General features: G+C 32.5%; 5 protein-coding genes across 5 annotated transcripts; all 5 read left to right on the top strand.

Annotated features, from left to right (window-relative positions):
- Positions 1–1091: 1091 nt before the first annotated feature.
- Positions 1092–6317, top strand: PGO_102840 (merozoite surface protein 3; the record flags this gene model as incomplete). Its single annotated transcript, XM_028688314.1, has 1 exon — positions 1092–6317. One exon carries the CDS (start codon positions 1092–1094, stop codon positions 6315–6317), a length of 5226 nt encoding a protein of 1741 aa, XP_028544115.1.
- A 1632-nt stretch (positions 6318–7949) lies between these two features.
- On the top strand, positions 7950–8948 carry PGO_102830 (merozoite surface protein 3; the record flags this gene model as incomplete). Its single annotated transcript, XM_028688313.1, has 1 exon — positions 7950–8948. The coding sequence occupies one exon, from the start codon at positions 7950–7952 to the stop codon at positions 8946–8948; it is 999 nt and encodes a 332-aa protein (XP_028544114.1).
- Positions 8949–10931: 1983 nt separating this feature from the next.
- On the top strand, positions 10932–12230 carry PGO_102820 (merozoite surface protein 3; the record flags this gene model as incomplete). The annotated part of the gene is made up of 1 exon (XM_028688312.1): positions 10932–12230. The coding sequence occupies one exon, from the start codon at positions 10932–10934 to the stop codon at positions 12228–12230; it is 1299 nt and encodes a 432-aa protein (XP_028544113.1).
- Positions 12231–13321: 1091 nt separating this feature from the next.
- PGO_102810 (merozoite surface protein 3) lies at positions 13322–14680 on the top strand (the record flags this gene model as incomplete). The annotated part of the gene is made up of 1 exon (XM_028688311.1): positions 13322–14680. The coding sequence occupies one exon, from the start codon at positions 13322–13324 to the stop codon at positions 14678–14680; it is 1359 nt and encodes a 452-aa protein (XP_028544112.1).
- Positions 14681–16540: 1860 nt separating this feature from the next.
- Positions 16541–19504, top strand: PGO_102800 (merozoite surface protein 3; the record flags this gene model as incomplete). The annotated part of the gene is made up of 1 exon (XM_028688310.1): positions 16541–19504. The coding sequence occupies one exon, from the start codon at positions 16541–16543 to the stop codon at positions 19502–19504; it is 2964 nt and encodes a 987-aa protein (XP_028544111.1).

The following is a 19504-nucleotide window of genomic DNA, read 5'->3' as shown; positions in this document are numbered from 1 at the left end:
TAATTATATATATAACCTACATTCCAACAGAGGGAAAATTTGCGCCAAATTTAAATGCTCCAAAAAAAATATAAAAAAAGAAAAACAACAAAAGAAAGAAATATAAATAGGAAAATAAAAAAAATATATTTTCTACTATGTTATATAAAAGAACAAATTGCACACTATTAAATTGCATCTTGTTCATTTTTAAATTTTTAATTTACCACCAATCTTGTACTTGTTCTAAAATGAAAGTTATTCCACTGTTTTTTTTTGTTTTTTATTTTTTCTTGTTTTTGCTTTTTTAACATTTGATTGATTGAATACTTTCTTTTTTGTTTAATTTTTTTTTTTATCATTTTAATGAATTAAAAACCATTATTCGTAACATTTTTCTCCGTTTCGACGAGAAGTGTGAAGCATATTTAACTATTAATAAATAATAGCGTTAACTTTTTGTAAATCTATATGAAAAAAAAAAAAAAAAATACACACATGCAAGTATATAAGTATACACATGTGTATGCATACATTTCAGACAGATTTCGCATAAGGCATATTCTTTGTATGTGACATTCCTTACACTTTTGCTAATTATTAAACAAAAATGACTCTCGTTTTTATGTTATCATTTGGGATAACATAAATAAAGTAGTTTGAAAATTCAGATAATCATAGTTTACTTTGTTTTTGTAAAAAACAAATTTCTGTTTTCACACAATAGTTCACATTTATGAATTTATAATTGGTAAACAACTCGAGTATTTCGAAAATTAATAAATGATTTTCTACTTTCAAAAAAAAAAGCATGTACATATACATGTAGAAATAATAATTATCAAATGTGGCACTCATAAATGAAATATTTGAGACAACTGAAAATGTATTTTTTTTTTTTTTTTTATAGACTTTGTGTATTCTCCTTTTTTAGGCATTTTTCAGTATGTACTACTACAAGACAATTGTTAAATATATTACTCTTGCACTGCATGTAAAATATGTCCGATAATTTGTAATGCATTCAACTAATTAGATTTTTTCTTTTAATTGTTATATAACATGTTCTTGTATTTTAAATTATTGCAATTCTTTTAGCACACAAATTAAAAATGAACCATTTTTTTAAAATAACTTTTTGTATCTTATTTTTAAATTTACACAAAAACGAAAAAAATGTTGTAAGTAAAGAAATTGTAAATTATAGAATGCCCAATTTAAGAAGTGGGTCTCCAAGAACAGAAATTTCAATAAAGGCAGAAGATAATAATTCAGAAGCAGAATTGAGGGATACAGACGTCTCAATTAGTGAGACAGAAAAATTATCACCTGAACCAAAAGCGGAAAAATCAGATGGCGATACAGTTGACCACGAAGATGACAACACAGGTAGTCATACAGATGGAAAGAAAGATGACCAGACAGATGGCAATAATGATGACGACAGAAATAGCAAGAATGATGAGAAGGCAGATAGAGAGAAAGATAAGGAGACAGATGACGATACAGATGCCAACACAGGAAAAGAGGGAAAAAACAAAAGTGATGGTGAACATCAGGAGGATAAAGGAGATGAAAATAAAAAAGCAAAAGAAGAAATAAGAACACATATAGAGAACATCAAAAAGGCAAAAGAAGAAGCCACAAATGCAAAAACTGATGCTGAAACGGCATTAAAAAAGGCACAAGAAGCAAAAGGGAAGGTACAAGAGGAAGGAAAAATGAAAGAAGCACTGAGTGAAGCAGTAAAAATAGCAGACGATGCAGTGAAAACAGCAAAGGAGCAAGAAAAAAAAGCACAGGAAGAAGAAAGCAAAGCAAAAGAAGAAGCCACAAATGCAATAACTGATGCTGAAACGGCATTAAAAAATGTACAAGAAGCAGAAAGGAAGGTACAAGAGGAAGGAAAAATGGAAGAAGCACTGAGTGAAGCAAAAACAATATCACAGGAAGGAGTGGAAACATCAAAGGAACCAGAAAAAAAATCACAGAAAGAAGGCACAGCCGTAGGAGTAGAGATAAATGGTGAAGGAGAAAATTCCAACAAACTGGAACAAGAAAAAAAAGCACAGGAAGAAGCAGAAAAAGCATTACAACAAGAAAGCAATGATGGGGGCGAAATTTCCAACAAACTGGAACAAGTAAAAGAGCACAAAAATGAGGCAGAGAAAGCAGCCAATATAGCGAAGGCATCAAAAAAGAAAGCAGAACTCGCAGCAGAAATAGCAGCGGAGGTAGTAAAAGTAAAAGAGTTGGAGGATCAAGCAAAAAAATCAGTGATAGAAGCAAAAGAAACAAACGAAAATCTTTCAAAGGATACATCAAAACCCAATACAGAAAACGTAGAAGCAGCACTTAAAAAAGTGCAAGAACACGTTGAAACAGCCGTAGCAAAGGAGGAAGAGACAAAAAAGGCGGTACAAGAAACAGCAGAAAAAGCAATATTGGCATTAAGTAAAGTAAGCAAAAATGAAGATGCACAAACAGAAATAAGTGCCTTAAAAGAAAATTTCACAACTATATCACAAGCAACAGGTGCAACAAAGGTGGCACAAAAGAAAGCTGAAATTGCAGCTGAAGTAGCAAAAATAGAAATAGAAAAGGAAAAAGTGAACAAAATTTCCAACAGTGCTAATGAAGCAAAAACTAAAGCTATGCAAATAGCAACAGAAATTGAAAAAATAAAAATAAATGATGTATCAAAATCAGAAAAAGTAAAAGATGCGAAAAATCAAGTGTTGACTCAAACGAACGAATCAGATAAGGCGAAGGAGCTTGCAGAAAAATCAGCAAACGATGCAAAAGAAGTAGAAGTGTCAATAAATGATAAAAACGATGAAAATGCACTAAATGAAGCAAAAACAAAGTTACAAGAAGCATTAAAATTGGCAAAAAAGGCAGAAGCAGATGCAACAAAAGCATCAGAAGAAATAAAGAAGGCACTAGCAAGAACAGAAGTATCAGCTGAAGTAGTGAAAGCAGAAGCTGCAAAAGAAGAAGCTAAGAAAGAGGAAAACGCAGCTGAGGAAGCAAAAACAAGATCACAAAAAATAAAAGAGGAAGGAAAATTAGAAGAAAATGCGATACAAGAAGTAATAAAAGCAGTAGATGAAGCAAAGAAAAATGTACAAATCGCTGAAAAAAATGCAAAGGAAGTATCAGAGGAAGCAGATAAAGCAGATACACAAGAAAAGATAAATGCTATAAAAGAAAAAACATTAAAAGCAATAAAAGCAGCAGAAGATGCTAAGAAGGCAAGAGAATTGTCCGAAATAGAAGAAAATATTATAAAAGCAGGAGTGGCAATAGCAGAAGCGGATAAGACAGCAAAGGATGCAGAACAGGCAAAGACAGAAGCACAAAATGCATTCAATGAAGCGCAAAAAGAGGCAGCTAAAGTTGAAGGTTCGAAAGATGAAGCTGCAAAAGAGGCAGTAAAGAAAGCAGAGGTAGAAGCAAAAAGTGCATTAACAGCACAGGAAAAGGTAAAACAGCAAACAGAAAAAGCAAGAGTTGGAGCAGAAAAGGCAAGAGGTGAAGCGGAAAAGGCAAAACAAGACGGAAAAATAGACACAAAAGAAGATGGAAAAACAGTAAATGTAAATAGTGCAAAAGTAGAAGCAATAAAAGCAAAAGCAGCCGAAGCAACGGAGTCTGTGAAAATGGCAAAGGAAGAGTTAAAAAAAGTACAAACCGCAAGCGAAAATGCAAAAATAGCATTAGAAGTAACAAAAGCTGAAGTGTCAAAGGTATTAGCAGAAAAGGAAGCCGTATCTGCAGAAACAGCAGCAAATAGTGCAATTAGTGAAGCAAAGGAATCAAATGTAATTAGTGAGGCAAAACAGAGAGCACAAGATGCGACAAGAAAAGCAAAAGAACACACAGACACTGCTACTACAGCAGCATCTAATGCTCAAAAAGCAGTAAAATTAAACGATGCTGAAAGAGAATCAAAAAAAGCACAAGATGCGTCAAGTGAAGCGAAGAAAGAGAGGGTAAAAGCAGAACTTGCCACCCAAGTTGTAAAAGCAGAAGCAGCAAAAGAAGATGCAAAAAGTGAAATGGAAGAGGCGAAAAAAGCAAATGCGCGAGCAGAGGAAGCAGTAAAAAAAGCAAAAACAGCAGATATAGCTAGAAAAAAGGCTGAAAAGGCAAAAGAAGATGCTGAAAAACATGCAACTAAAACACAAGAATTAGCAGATGAAGTAAAAGCTTTAGAAAAGGCAGGAAATGAAGAAAATATAAGTGAAGCAAAAAATAAAGTATTAGAAGCAGTAAAAGAAGCAGAAAAAACAAGGAAAGAAAGAGAACTAGCGGTAATAGCAGCAGAGGTAGCAGAATATTTAGAAAAAGCAGAAAACGCAAAAGGAGAAGCACAAAAAGCGAAAGAAGACGCAGTGGGGGCAAAAAGTGAAGCTTCCAAATTCGCAGATGAATCAAAAGCCGCAAAAGCAGTAGAAGCAGCAACTAAGGCAGCGAATGCTTCAAACAGAGCTTCAGAAAAAGCAGATGAAGCAGAAAAAGAAGCATTAGATGCAGTACAAGAAGCAACAACTGGTATAGATGATATAACAGATAAAGCAGATTCGATAAAACAGAAGACAAACAAAGTAGCAGAATTGGCTGGTGAAGCTAAGAAAGCCAAAACAGAGGCACAAATAGAAGCAGAAGTGGCAAAAGCAGAAGCAGCAAAAGAAGAAGCTAACAGAGCGCTAATTGCAGCTGAAGAAGGGAGAAAAGAAACAGAAAGGGTAACAAATGCAACAAAATCAGAAGAAGTACAGAGACAAAAAAAAGAAGTAGACAAAGCCGCAGATTTAGCAAAAGACAATGCAGAATCTGCATCAAACAATGCAAAAGAAGCCAACTCTATTGCTGACAATGCAAAGAGTATAATAAACACTGAAGAAACAGAAGCAGAAGTGGAGAAAAAATTAGATGAACTTAAAAAAAAAGCAGAAAATGCATCAAAACACGCAAAAGAAGCTAAAAAAGCGCAAATACAAACACAGATAGCAGCAGAAGTGGCTAAAGCAGAATCGGCAAAGGAAGAAGCCAAAAATGCACATGTGGCAACCGAAATAGTGATGAAGCAAACTGAAGAAGTGACCAAAGGGGTAGAAACTGAAGTGAAGGCAAAAGTTGAAGCGGAAAAAGCTGTGGATATAGCAAAAAAAAAAGCAGAAATAGCGGAGAATTTGTCAAAGGAAGTATCAGAAAAAGCGAAAGAAGCAAAAAAAGAGGTAGAGACGAATGGACATAGTGAAGATAAAAAGGCAGATATATTATCGAAAATTAGTTATATAAAAGAAAAAACGTTAGAAGTTATAGAAGCAGCAGAAGATGCAAAGAAGCAAAAAGAAATAGCCCAAATAACAGAACTGGTTGCAAAAGTAGAAGTGGAAAATGATAAAGCAAGGAAAGCTGCTACTGCAGCAGAAGAAGCAACAAATGCTGCAAACAGATCGGCTGCAGAAGCAGAGGAAGCAAAAACGAAAGAAGAGTCAGCAGAGAAAGACGCGCATATGGCTAAAGAAAAAGAACAAGAAGCAATAGGGAAGGCAAAAGAAGCATTAGACGCAGCAGCAATAGTACAAGCTGAACTGTTAGTAGCAGAAAAAGAACTGAAGAATGCAATAGAAGCCCCAAACGCAGAAACATTAGAAAATGCAAAAAATAAAGTTCTTATAACTGTAGAAAAAGCAGTTTTGAAAGCACAAGCAGCAGAGATGGCATCGAAAGACGCAGCAGACAAGGCGAATAAAGCGAGAGAAGCTGCAGAGAGAGCAAAAAAGGAAGCGGAAGAATCGTTGAGGAAGAAAAATCTAGGAGTACTAGATATTGTAAAAAAATATTCACGGAAAAGTTACAATGCAGTAGACAGTGATGAAAAGGAACTTGGAGAAACAGAAGAACAAGAAAAAGAACAGACGGAAGAAGAGGAAGAAGTAGAAGAAGCGGATATATCACAAGAGGAGGTAGAAACGAACCCAGATGAAGAGGAAGAGAGTGAGCAAGACGAAGACGAGGAGGGGGAAGAAGAAGAGAAAGGAAAAGAAGAAAAAGACGAAGGAAAACAAGTTGAAACGATACATAAACCCACTGAAAACAAAATCGAAAATGAAAATAATCTATCCGAAGAACGAATTAACGAACCAATTAATGATAGTAATGCCCACACGATACTTGAAGATAACTACAAAAATATAGTCGAGGTTAAAAAGCTAGCTGATGAATTAACAAAAAGTGTAATTAACACAATAAATGATGATAGTGGAGTTACAGATTCTTTAAAAGATTTTGCGCAAGATCTGAATCAATTTCTGTTGAACATGTGAAAATTGGAAAAAATCTTTATTTGACGCATTTGTCGAGAGTATCAATACGTTTTCAGTTCCATATGACGACATAAGGTTATTGTCAAAATGAATTATCTAATTTGAAGTGGGGAAAATAAAAAAAATAAAATAAAATACGGAAAGAGAAGGTGTAATACGTGAGGGCTAAGAAAAAAGGATTTACTGGTGCATACTCATATGAAGAACATGACAGAGAAGAAATTGCTTACACATTTAGTTGTTCATAAGAAAGAATGTATTAAAAATAGTAAAATGAAAAGAAAACATACTTCTCCAAGTCAGATGAAAAAAAAAATTTCATTCATCTAAATTGCTCTCAGTTGCTAATTGTAAAGTATGTTGGTATAAACATATAGGAAGAATAGCAACTCATTTATTGGATTATTTGTCAAATGCCGTTGCACTAAAAAGAATGAATTAAGTTAATTAATTAATGCGTATCTGTTGTTACACACATAAGCACGTTATACGAACATACATGTATGTATATATATATATATTTAATAAAATTTATCTTTGCGCGATTTAATATATCACACGCGCATCTGCTTTAGTTTATCCTGATAAAGGACAACTGTAGGAGAATTTCACACTTGGATTTTACCGCCAAAGCCGCAAAATGGAAAAACAAAATATAAATTTTTATTTCTTTTTCTTTTTATTAAATTATTTTTTTATATATTTTTTTCCTATTTTTACTTAAATAATTTCATTTAAACAGAATAGTTAATAGACGAATGGTAATTTGTTGTAAAAATTTAGGAAAAAAACAAGCTCGACGAAATGTGCCAAGGGATTACATGCAACTCATAGGGGAACACAACATGGTGTGGATTCTCCAAATATTATACGTTATAAATAAAAAATACATAAAAACAATAAAATTATGAAAATCATTGTAATAATATTCTATTAAAAAAATTAAATAGAGTAAAAAAAAAAAAAAAAAAAATGGTAAAAATCTCTTTTTTTTTTCAGATCAGAATGCATATGCACCACTTCCCCAGAAAACCACCGTAACGCACACACACACATACAGACACAGATACCTAAATGTGGACACTATTCGAATGCGTTAAAAATAAATATCTGATATGTGTAAGAAAAAATGTGTATTAAAAGTGTTAGAAGAAAAAATAATTTCGTCAAAATTTAGCAAAATTTTTTTTTTTTTTTTTTTTGTGTTTTCTTTTATCAATTTTTCATTTCCCCAGGTGGTGAGACGTTTCCTTTCATAAAATGATATAATAACTATGCTGTTATCCTCTGTCTATATTTCCTACCTCTGATTCAAAAATTTATCTAGTTTTTTACAACCACAGTTTGAAAAACTCACAATATATAATTAAAATTTTTTAATTTATATTTTCTATGTTTGCCACAATAACTGGAAAATTCCAGTTAATCCATTTAGCATTATACCCCAATATGTGCTAGTCCGATTTGAATATTCTAAAAATTTTGTTCTGTTCTGCGAGCAGAGAAAAAGAACCAAAAGTGAGCGAAATGCATCCTGTAAAATTACACCTAAACTCTTTTTAGCTTTTATTACCTCTTGCATGCATCAATATATTTTCCGTTCCTTATTCTAAAAGTAAAAGATATAGTAAAATGAAACAAATTTGGAGCACTATATTTTTTATATTCTTCTTAAACATTTTTGCACTCGAATATAATGTTGTAAATAACGAAATAATTAATCTTAGAAATTCTGGTGCTAGGAATAATGTAACATCTGATAACAAATCTGCAAGTTCAAGTTCAATTGCAAGCGCAAGTGCAAACGATGAAAATCAGATACAAAAATTAGCTGAGGAAGCGGAACTACTGTCGATGGAAACAAAAATGTTAGTGGAGTTGGCATCCCAGGCAGTAGAACAGGTAAAGAGATATTTTATTAAAAATACGCAAATAATAGATGCAGACTTATCAGAAATGGAATCTGGTTTCGCAAAAGAAGACACAATAAGAGCAAGTAAAGACGCAGCAGCAGCAGCAGAAAGAGCAAGGGTAGCAACAACAGTAGCAGAAGCAATGGAAGCAAAGGAAGATGCTGAAAGAGCAAAATATTTAGCAGAAAGATCCGCAGGAATAGCAAAAGAGGAAGCAAAAACAGCACTAACATTATCAGGAAAAACAAATGAAGTGTCAGAATTAGAAAAAATAAAAATACCAATTCCAGATAATGAGAAACCTAAAACAGCAGTGGTAAAAAGACCGATAATTCCAAAACAACCATCATCTATAACAAAACAAGTAGAAGTGAAAGAGTCACCAGCACCTCCTCAAAAATCGGCTGTAACAACACAAGATAATGTAAAAACAAAAGTTACTCCCGCTGCCTCTGAACCTGCTAAAGCAAATAAACCAACAGAAAACAAAAGTGCGACAGACGTAAAAAACCAGGATTCAAAAAATAAAACAGAATTACTCCATGAAGAAAAAAACATAACAAGTGATCTATATAACACAAAAAGTAATCAAGAAAAGAAAGATGAACCTGTATCTCAAAGCGAATCAACACAAGGAAATATTTTTTATAGGGTGGGGAAAGGTATATTAAATAAAATTAAGGCGTTTTTTAGTTTTTTCAAATATTTATTATTTTAGCTCACGTACTAGAAAAAACGAGATTTAGTAGTTTACATATTGTAACCCATCGTGATTATCAAATTGAAGTAAAAAATATATAAAAGGGAAACCTCATTAATACTCCAAAAAAAATTTTTTTTTTTTTTGCTTATTCCGTTGTCCATTTTATAAGGGGGGAACAATTTTTTCAAATATAATTTTTGCGTTGATTTTTTTTTTTTTTTTTTTTTTTTCTGAAAAATGATTATCATTGTAGACCTATAAAAGTATGTGTGACTATTTGCTGTCTTTCACTCATAACGGCAATGTCACCGATGGTTGTTATCACATTGTTTGGTGAACAACAACAAAATAGTAATAATAATAAATAAATACGTTATACTCAATTTTGAATAAATTCATAACAAAAACGTTGCAGCAATGTATATATGTATGCACGTATATTTACCTTTTTTTGTGATAAAATCATATGAATGGCTTCTAGCTTTTCTCGTAAAAGACAATGCTTCTCTTCTTCAAACTGTTTTAATTCAACAAAGAAGGATTACATGTTTTAACTACACATTATATTCTATTAAAAAGTGCAACATTGAAAAAGCATAGTGGGAATCACTTGCATACACCAATTTTTTTAGAAACAAAAATAATCATAAGTGATCTTCCACCATGTTTAATAAATGAACAGAGTAGAATTCTCTTTCCTTTTTATCATATATTACCATGAATCATTTTATTTAAATATATGTAAAATTTAAAAAAGGCTAAAGGGAAAAAAAATACCACAACTTTGGTTACACAAAATGATACAATCATACTTATCCTTTTTTTTTTTTACAATATTTAAAAAAGTTTTTACCTTTTTTAAATGATTCAAAAAATAAAACAAAAATAACGTTAAACAAAATTATATACGTAAACTGAATGGACACACTTGTGAATACAATAATATCCTTGAATATTTCCACATATTACTCAATGTTGAGACATTGTTACGTGTGCATGTTTGATTTTCATTTTTTCTTTTTCCTCGCACCCATAATTTCCAGTATGCATTTCCAAATGGGTAAATAATTCCAGTGAGACGTATCACATTTTAATCAAATATGTCACATCATAATATGCGCATTGATGTATATGTTGTATTCTTTTTTAAAAAAAAAAAAAATTTTATTTATCTAATTTTTTTTTTTTTTTTTACCCTTTCGATAATATTCACGCATCCAATTATACACATTTTGATAGAATTTTTCTGTTTTCAATTTCCAAAATTTCGCGCTTCTATTGGTGCAACACTGCTATTGCAATTTACACATTTTGTTCTAAATTTCTGCCTTCCCATTTTTATTGCAAAATAAGGAAGAATAATAATACAAAAGGGTGTGAATGATGTATGCGTATGGCTTAGCTTTCTTAATTTATTTTTCCTAACTCGTCACCCATTTAATTTCACTTTTAAATTTATTTTAAATGCTTTAAAAAATGAAAGTCCTCTTTAGCACCACTGTATATGTATTCTTATTAAATCTTCACGCATATGTAAATAATGCACAAGTTATAAACAATGTCCAAAGTAATGAAGTTGTAAATTCAGCTAAATTTAACTTAAGAGCCGGATCACAACCAACTGTTTCTGTACCCCAAGCTGGTTCAAATCTATCGCAGGCACAGCCACAAGCAGAACAGAAAGAGGAACAGAAACAGAAAGAAGAACAGAAAAAGGAAAAGGAACAGGAACCGGCACAAGCACAGACAGAGGCACACGTAGAGGCACATAATAAGAAAGAAAGTTCTACAGCTGAAAGACATACCGAAGTAACAGATGGTGAAAATAAAACGGTAGAAAATCCAAGTGTTAAAGCGCAAGATGCACAAAATAGTGAAACAGATCAGACACGTGTGTCGGCTTCATCGGATGTGCAAGCCCAAGGAAGTGAAACAAGCAATCCTAAACAGCAAGAAGGAAAACCAGACGCCAAAACAGAAGAAGAAAAAAAAAAAATAATGACAGAAATAAAAGAAGAGGTAACATATGCTGAAAAGTTCAATGAATATGCAAAAAAGGCAGCCAATGATGCAAAACAGTATTTAAAGGAGGTAAAGGATATAGTGGAAGAAGCAAAGAAAGTAGAAGAAAAGGTAGATGCGTCGATAAAAACACATAAGGAAGAAGCAACGAAAGCTTTAGAAGAGGCAAAAAAGATAGAAGTGCAAGCAGAAAATGCAGAAGCAGCCGCAGCAGAAGAAGCTGATGCAGCGGGAATACAGCTACAATTGGCCAAAGAGGCAGAAAAATCAGCCCAAGAGGTAGGAAAATCAGCCCAAGAGGCAGAAAAATTAACCGAAGGAGCAACTGACAAGGATAAATTAGAAACACAAAAAAAGAAAATAATATTGGTAACAGATTCCGCTCGTGAAAGGGCGAGATTAGCAATAACTGAAGCAGATATTGTGAAAGCAAAAAAGGAAGAAGCACAAGGAGCTTTAGAAAAGGTAAAAGTAGCCGCAGCAAAAGCAGAAGCATTAAAGGTAGCCAAAGCTGAAGCAAAAAATGCAGAAGCAGAAGCAGTAAAAGCAGCCGAAGAGGCGAAAAAGTTAGCGGAGGAAGCAAAGAAAGAAGCAACAAAAGTAGAAACATCCAAAGAAGCGTCAGAAGCAGCAGTTAGTGAATCCGCAGAAGCAGAAAAAGCTGCAAATGAAGCTAAAGAATCTGCCAAGAAGGCGAATGATGCAACTACAGCAGATGATGCAAGAACTGAAGCAAACAAAGCAATCGCTGCAGCGGACAAGGCAAAAAAAGCAAGGAATAAAGCAGCATTCCAATATTTGAAATCGAAAAATCAAGATATATTAGAACCATTGGAAATATCTGAACAGACAGACAATAATTTAATGGATAATGATGAACAGGTAAAAGAGGAAGTTCCTGAACAGGAAAGTACTCAAGATGAAGAAACCGAAGAAGATGACGAAGAGGAAGAAATGGAAGAAATGGAAGAAGGGGATGATGAATTTCAGAAAATTTTTAAGGAGAATGATCAGGATGATGGGGATAAGGAAGAGGATGATGAAAAGGAACCAGGAAAAACACATCAAAGTGAAGAAGGTAAAAATGAAGACACATTAGATGACAGTAGTATTCATGAATCTTATCAGGGGAATTACAAAAAATATGAAGACATTAAAAAAGTCACAGATGATTTAGTAAAATCTATGACAGCATTAATTTCTGAAGATTTCGAGGTTGGTGAGACTGTAAAAGATTTCTTATCAGATATTAATCAGGTACTTCTGGGTTGGTAAATTGGTGAAGTGCATATTTTAACCATCTTAATTAGAATTACAATTACTTTCTAGATTGCATGTACCAAAACAGAATGCATTAAGTTCTATCTGAGTAGCAGATACAGGTGCTAATAATAATGAAGAGAAATAAAAAATAAGAAAAAATGAATGTATACTTGTGAGTTCCCTTTTTATCAGAATTACTGAATAAAGAAGGGGGAGAAATTTTAATTTCCTTTAAATTTACATAAATATATTATATAACATGGAAAATAGTAAAAACACACGAATGAAATTTTATGCTAAAGAATATTCGGCTTGTTAATTAACATGCTAATTAAAAAGTACATTAAATAATGTGAGCGAAAATATTTGATAATAGTTAAGAATATTATTAAAATCTGGGAGATCATTTTTCCACTTGACTTGGTATATTAGATATAAATGTGTTTCACATGATCCATTACAAAAGACTTAAGATGTAAATTTATTAAACCTCAAATTCAATGATCTTTTCTTCAAGGAACACTTTTTTATCTTATCTTATCTTTTCTTTCTTTTTTTTTTTTTTTGCTTAAACACACAGTTCTAAATTATGCCTTTTTAAATGTAAAAATAATACAAATATGTTAAGGGAACATGGAGAAAAAAAAAAAAAAAAAAAAAAAATGTGCATGATGCACACACATGTTTATGCCCCTAGATACATCCAAAGAAGCATTACAGAATTTCATTAAATCATATATTTTTTTTTAATACAATAGAATTTTTTTTTTTTTTCTTTACATAGATTTTTTCTATGTGTATATTTTTCTTCTCTTTTTTTTTTTTTCATAATATATCAAGTTGTTAATTCTTACATTTTTTTGAATATTTACACACGTGCATATTTTCCCTTTTTCTTTTTTTTTTCCCCTTCCTCCTGTGTGCGATTCTAATTTCTCGAATACCTAATGTTTTTACACCTGTGTCAAAGATTTACAGCCTTTTTATAAAAAAAAAAATTAACTTCAAAGTGTAGTATAATAATAACTGTAACATTTTAGTCTCTTATTATTTTTTTAAAAATATTTGTAAATATTTCCACTATTTCAGCATACAAATTGAAAATGAAACAACTTCGTGGTGTAACCCTTTTTCTTTTCCTCTTAAATTTATACATGCACCGAAATAATGTTATAAGAAGCGAAAATGGAGATTTGAAAAAACCAAACTTGAGAAATGTATTATCAGGAGATAGCGAACCCTCACAAGACGAGAAAGCTCCTTCAAGCCCAGGTAATGGAGCCTCTTCTAGCCAAGGTGATGCAGTCTCTACTAGCCAAGGTGATGCAGTCTCTACTAGCGAAGGTGGTGCAAAGGGTACGAATGCGCAAGAAAAGGGAAGCAATCCACAGACTAATGACCAAGAAAAGGCTGAATCAAAAGAGGAGGAAAAGGATGATTCTAAATCTGATTCAGGAAAAGACACAGGTAAAGAAGCCGAAAAGGGAATAACTGAAAAAGACGCACAAGGGAAAGGACCTGATGCTTCGACAAATTCGTCTCCAGAGGTGTCTCAAAATGGTGAAGTGAAGGCGGCAAGTCCAGAAAACCAAGTATCAAATAAAGATAATCAGGTAGAGGTACCAGCGAGCGAACCATTGAAAAAAGAAGAACCACCTAAAGCAAGTGTAGAAACCACAGAAGGGGCAAAAGAAACAGATGCAACAAAAACAGAAGAAGATAAAGCCCAGGAAATAGCAAAATCCGAGGAAGTTGCAAAAGCAAATGGAGCTGTGGAAGAAGCGAAAAAGGCAGCACAGGAAGCAAGCACAGAAGCAGCTGTAGCTCAAGAAGTAGCAAAAATTGCAAAAATGGGAGAAGAAAAATCCAAAGCAGAAAATGCCGCAAAGGTAGCAATGGAAGAAGCACAAAAGGCAGAAAATTTTGCAAAGCAAGTAGAGACTTTAGCCAACGAGGCCCAGCAAGCCACCACAGTTTCTGTTGCAAGGGAGAAAGCTGACAAGGCTATGAAGGCAGCGGAAGAAGCAAAGAAAGCAAGAAATAAAGTAGGTTACGAACTCTTGAAGGCAATAAATCAAGATGTGCTAGAACCATTGGAAATATCTGAAGAGTTGGGTGACAATTTAATGGATAAAGATGAACAAGTGAATGAGGAAGCTGTGGAAATAGGTACTGAGGAATCGATAGATGAGACATTACCACAAGAGGGGAAGAGGATTTTGAGGAAAAAGATTATGATGAGGAAGAATATGATGAGTATAGTGATGATGATGAATATGATGATGACGATGATGATGGTAATGACGATGATGAGGATGACAATGATGATGGTAATGACGATGATGAGGATGACAATGATGATGGTAATGACGATGATGAGGATGACAATGATGATGATGATGACGATGGAGACCATAACGGAGGTGTACCTGGGGGAGAAACTGCTGGTGGGAAAAATGTAAAAAAAAATGAAAAGGCTAAAATAAAAAGTAAATCTCAAGAGAAAAAAGAAAAAAAAAAAAAAACTGGAAAAGTGAATGACAAGAATTCTAATGTGTCATTTAATGATGATTACAGTAAATATAACAATGTTAAAAAGGTAGCTGAGGGTCTAGTAAAAGCTATGTCACCCCTAGTTGCTGATAATCCTGCGGTACGAGATATTCTCAAGAATTTCGAGAAAGATATCAATAACTTCCTCTTGGACATTTAAAATTTTGCAAAGCAGCTTTTGTGCATACTCTCATTGGGGGCTCCAAAATTTACTTGATTTTTTTTTTGCAATTACACTAGTTATTATTCACAAAGGAGTAATGATAATTTTAAGGAAAGTCATGAAATGCAACATAAAAAAAGTAGGCGGTGAAAAATGAATATATATATATATATATATATATATATAGACACATATTGTATGCATGTATGTATTAAGGAATTTTCGGCCATTTTAATCGGACTCATAACAAAACCGATTAATTAATTGGACACAGCGCAGCAATGTGGAAAATTAGCCTTCACGAAAATCATGCGAAATCGTAGAGAAAGGAAAGTGCCAATGATTTTTCGTCGTCCTTAGAAAGAAAAAATATTCTCCTCATTTTTTTTTTTTTTTTCTCCTCATATTTATGTTAATTTTTTTGTGAATAATCGAGCACTAATAAATATGTCCATTAAAAATAGAAACGGTTTTTCGATTTTTGCAGCTGTCTTTTTAAATATCACATATAATTCTGCATTTTTTTCCTTTTGTCATTGGAAATGTGAGAATTAATATTCATTATATTTTTTTTTTTCATTTTTTTTTTTTTTTTTTTTGAAGACATTCTAACATCCTCGATAATTTTCAATTTTATCATTATTAGAAACGCCCCAAATAGTCAATATCGACTAGAATGTCCCTGTCTCGTGTCACTTCGAGTGTTGCGCACTTAATGCGCATGACAATTTCAATTTCGCTATAATATGATATGTTACAATGAAAAAATAGGCTCATTCTTTCGTAAATCCTAAACCCTATGGAACTTATCATTTCAACAGAACTGTTCGACAAAAAAGAAAAAAAAAAGTAAAATAATGAATTAACGAAATAATGAAAAAATGAAATGATGAAATGGTGAAATAATACAACAATGTAATAATATAATAATAGAAATAAATAGCAACAATCTAACACAATTAAATAAGGAATCTACGCGACAAAATGTAAGGACAGAATTCTTGCTAATTTGCACCCTCGAGAGCAGACAGTTTTTACACATGCACACGGCTCATAGATGGATGCTTGCAAGAATGTCTAAGAAACTTCAAAGGATAGATATTTACTTACTATTTAATGTTAAAAGGAAAGAATAAATAAAATAAAAAATAGCAAAAAAAAAAAAAAATGTGTTATTTAAAAAAAAATTTTTAAATAAAATTTAGGATGAATATAATTTTTGTACGAGAAAAGCATAATTTTTTTTTTATAGACTTTTTTTTTTTTTCACATTTATTTCAGAGCAATTCTCAATTTTTCGCACATGTGGATACATCATTTTTTCTTTTTAATTTTTAGAATAAAATATATTTTTTTCAAATTTGAACATATTCAATTTAGTTGAGTTATATTTAGTTAGACTGTTATTAGAATATGAAAATTTTTTGTAAAAATAAAAAAAAAAAAAAAAATGGTAAATACAAAAGTGGAGAAGAATGAACAAGTTGTAAAACTGTTCTAAATATAATTTATTCTTTTATAATATATATCATTAGTTCTATCATTTTTTTTTTTTTCTTTCTATTTTTGATATATACTTCAAATACATTTCCATATTTTCCTCAAAATGAAGCAACATTGTCGTTCAAGTTTATGTATACTTCTTCTATATCTGTGTGTATATACACACAATGTATATGCAACAAATGATGTTAAAAATTTTGTTGTTACAAATGAGAAAAAGCATAATTTAAGAATTAATACTGGAAAAAACAAAATTCCTTTAATAAATAAAGATAATGAGGAACCTGTCCAAAGTGACACACTTGAAAATAATCTTAATGTTGTAGAAACCTCAATGCCCTTAACGAATAATGTTACAAGAGAGGGAGATCAATGTGATGAGTTTATGGATGATGAAATGGTTCTACAGACTGCTGTACATATAGAACCAAAATTAATGAATGAGAATAATCAAAATAGTTCCAATTCACTATTAGAACTAGAACCACAAATAAATGTCACGAATCTCCCCCAATCGAGGGTAGACAATTTGGCCAGTTCTAACAAAGACTTAAACGAAAGAGAAACCACATCTAACAGTGATATATTTATCGAAGGAGCAGAAAAGGAAACTGAAGAAGCTCCTACACTATCAACAGAACAAAAATTAATATTGGGTGAAAAAAAAAAGGCAGATGCAAAGGAACAAATACTAGCAGCAAAACAAAAGGAAGAAAAAGCAACACAATTAGGCACAGAGGTAGATAAACTAAAATTAGATGCTCAAGAAAAAGATGCAAATGCAAAAAAAATAGAAGTGGAAGCAAAGGAAAAGGAAAAAATAGCAGAACAGCAAAAAGAAAAAGCAAGAAAAGAAGAAGAAGAGGCTGTACAACTTGAGCAACAACTCGCTGAAAAAGAAGCAGAAGCAAATAAACATGCCATAATAGTAACAGAAAAAGAAAAACAACAATTAAAAAATAAATTAATCCAAAATAAAGAAGATATAAAACGACTTAATAACGAAGAAGAGGAAAAAAAGAGAAAACTTGAAGAGCTAAATAAGGATTTAAAAGAAAAAGAAGCAACCTGTAAGCAACTTGAAAGTCAAATAGAACAAAAACAAGCTGAATTAAAGAAAAAAGAAGAAGATTTATCCCAAAAAAATGCTAAACTAGAGGAATTAAAAAGGGAAGAGGAAAAAAAAAAATTGAGTAAAGCAGAAGGATCAGATGGGGACATATCTGAAAAGGTAACGCAGGAAAATCCAGCCGGTGTTGATGCAAGTAGTAGGGAAAGTCAATCAAGTCACAGTGATGAAACGATAGTGACCGTGGGTAGTGATGATAAACCGGTAGAGGATGTAGAAAATGCTTCGAATGATGCACAACAAGAATTAGAAAAAGGGGACGAAAAAACAGACAAAAAAGAAGCAAAAGAAGAAGAAGAAGAAGAAGAAGACCAAAAAGAAGGACACGAGAATGATGGACACAAAAAAGACGCAGAAGAAAAAGGAGATCAAAAAGTAGAAGAAAAAGCAAAAGAAAAAGCACAGGAAAAAGCAGACGAAAAAGAAGCAAATGAAAATCCAGATGGTAGCAAAGCAGAAGAGGGAGAAGCAGAACGAGAACAAGACAGAAAGGAAGAAAGTGCTTCACACCAAGAAGATAAACTACCAGACGTCGAAACAGCTGTATCGAAAGTCGATGAACCCGAAGTAACAACAGATTCAGAAGAAGCAAAAATAAACGTGGAAGAACCCAAAGGCACAGAAGATAGTGCTAAAGAAGTATCATCCACAGATAGAAGCGATGGAGAAGAAACAGCAAAGGATAAAAACACATTACAAGAAAAGCAAGCACAAGAGCAAAATGCATCTGATGAAATAAAAAAAAAAATACAAACCGCTGAAGAGCAAGTCACATCTGCAAAACAAGAGACAGAAAAAATACGCTCAGAAATTGAAGATTTAAAAAAAAAATTGCACGATGCAAAGGGGTTAATGGATGAAGCCAAACAGAAATTAGATGCTGAAGCTAAAGCACTTGCCGAATTAGGGGAAAAGAAAGAAAAGGCAATCAAGGATCTGGATATACTGAAAGAAAAACTAGGGGTAACGGAAGAAGAAACCAGCGGAAAAGGCACTGGAGAAAATAAGACAATAACCGAAGTAGATGAAGTAAAACAACTAGAAGATGAAAAGCAAAAGCAAGTTCAATTACAGGAAGAAGTAAAAAATATACGAATAAAATCAGAGGAAGCACGAAAAGTAGCACAAGCTGAAAAGGAAAAAGAATTAGATGCACAACAAAAAGCACGAGAAGAAAAAGATAAAGCGACGAGAGCAAAACAGGAAGCAGACGAAGCAAGAAAAAAAGCAGAAGAAGCAGAAAAAACAGCAGATGAAGCATTAAAGACAGCTAAAGTAGAACTGCAATTAGGCGAAGAAGCCTTACAAAAAGCAGAAGAAGAATTAAGAAAAATACACGATGAAATGGAAAAAGAAAGACAGGAACAGATGAAAAAGGAACTTGAAAAGAAATCAGAGGATACAGAAAAAGCAAACTCCCCAGGATTGGTAGATATATCTACCGAGAAATCAGCGCACATATTAGAAGATGAAGAAGAAATGAGTGAAGAAACGGAAGAATATGACTTGGAAAGGGAAGAAAGCCTGGAGGAAGGAAGTAATATGGATTTTCATGGAGACCCAAATGAAGAATTTAATGAAGAGGGAGATGTAACATATGATATAGAGGATGATAGTGACGATGAAAAAGATGAAAAAGGAGACAAAGAGGAAATTGAAGAAAATGGAAAAGATGGAGAAGATAAAAATGCCACAAATAAAGAAGGTGGTGATGAAGCGAAGACAGAACAGAGCATTGGAAAAGATAACACATCTACAAATGACGAGATAGCTCACAAATCATTAATAGATGATTACAGTGATGCACATAACACTAAAAGGATGTCTGATGTTTTTATGAAAACCATGTTTAATTTATTTAATAATGATATGGACGTTTCGCATACTCTTAATGATTTGGCCGGGGTTATGTATCAGTTTGCAATAAATAATGTGTAA

Source organism: Plasmodium gonderi (assembly GCF_002157705.1).
Source record: "Plasmodium gonderi DNA, contig: Chr10, whole genome shotgun sequence".
Lineage (NCBI taxonomy): Eukaryota > Apicomplexa > Aconoidasida > Haemosporida > Plasmodiidae > Plasmodium > Plasmodium gonderi.
The sequence above is the reverse complement of the archived record's forward strand: the minus strand, read 5'-3'. Positions and strand labels throughout refer to the sequence as shown.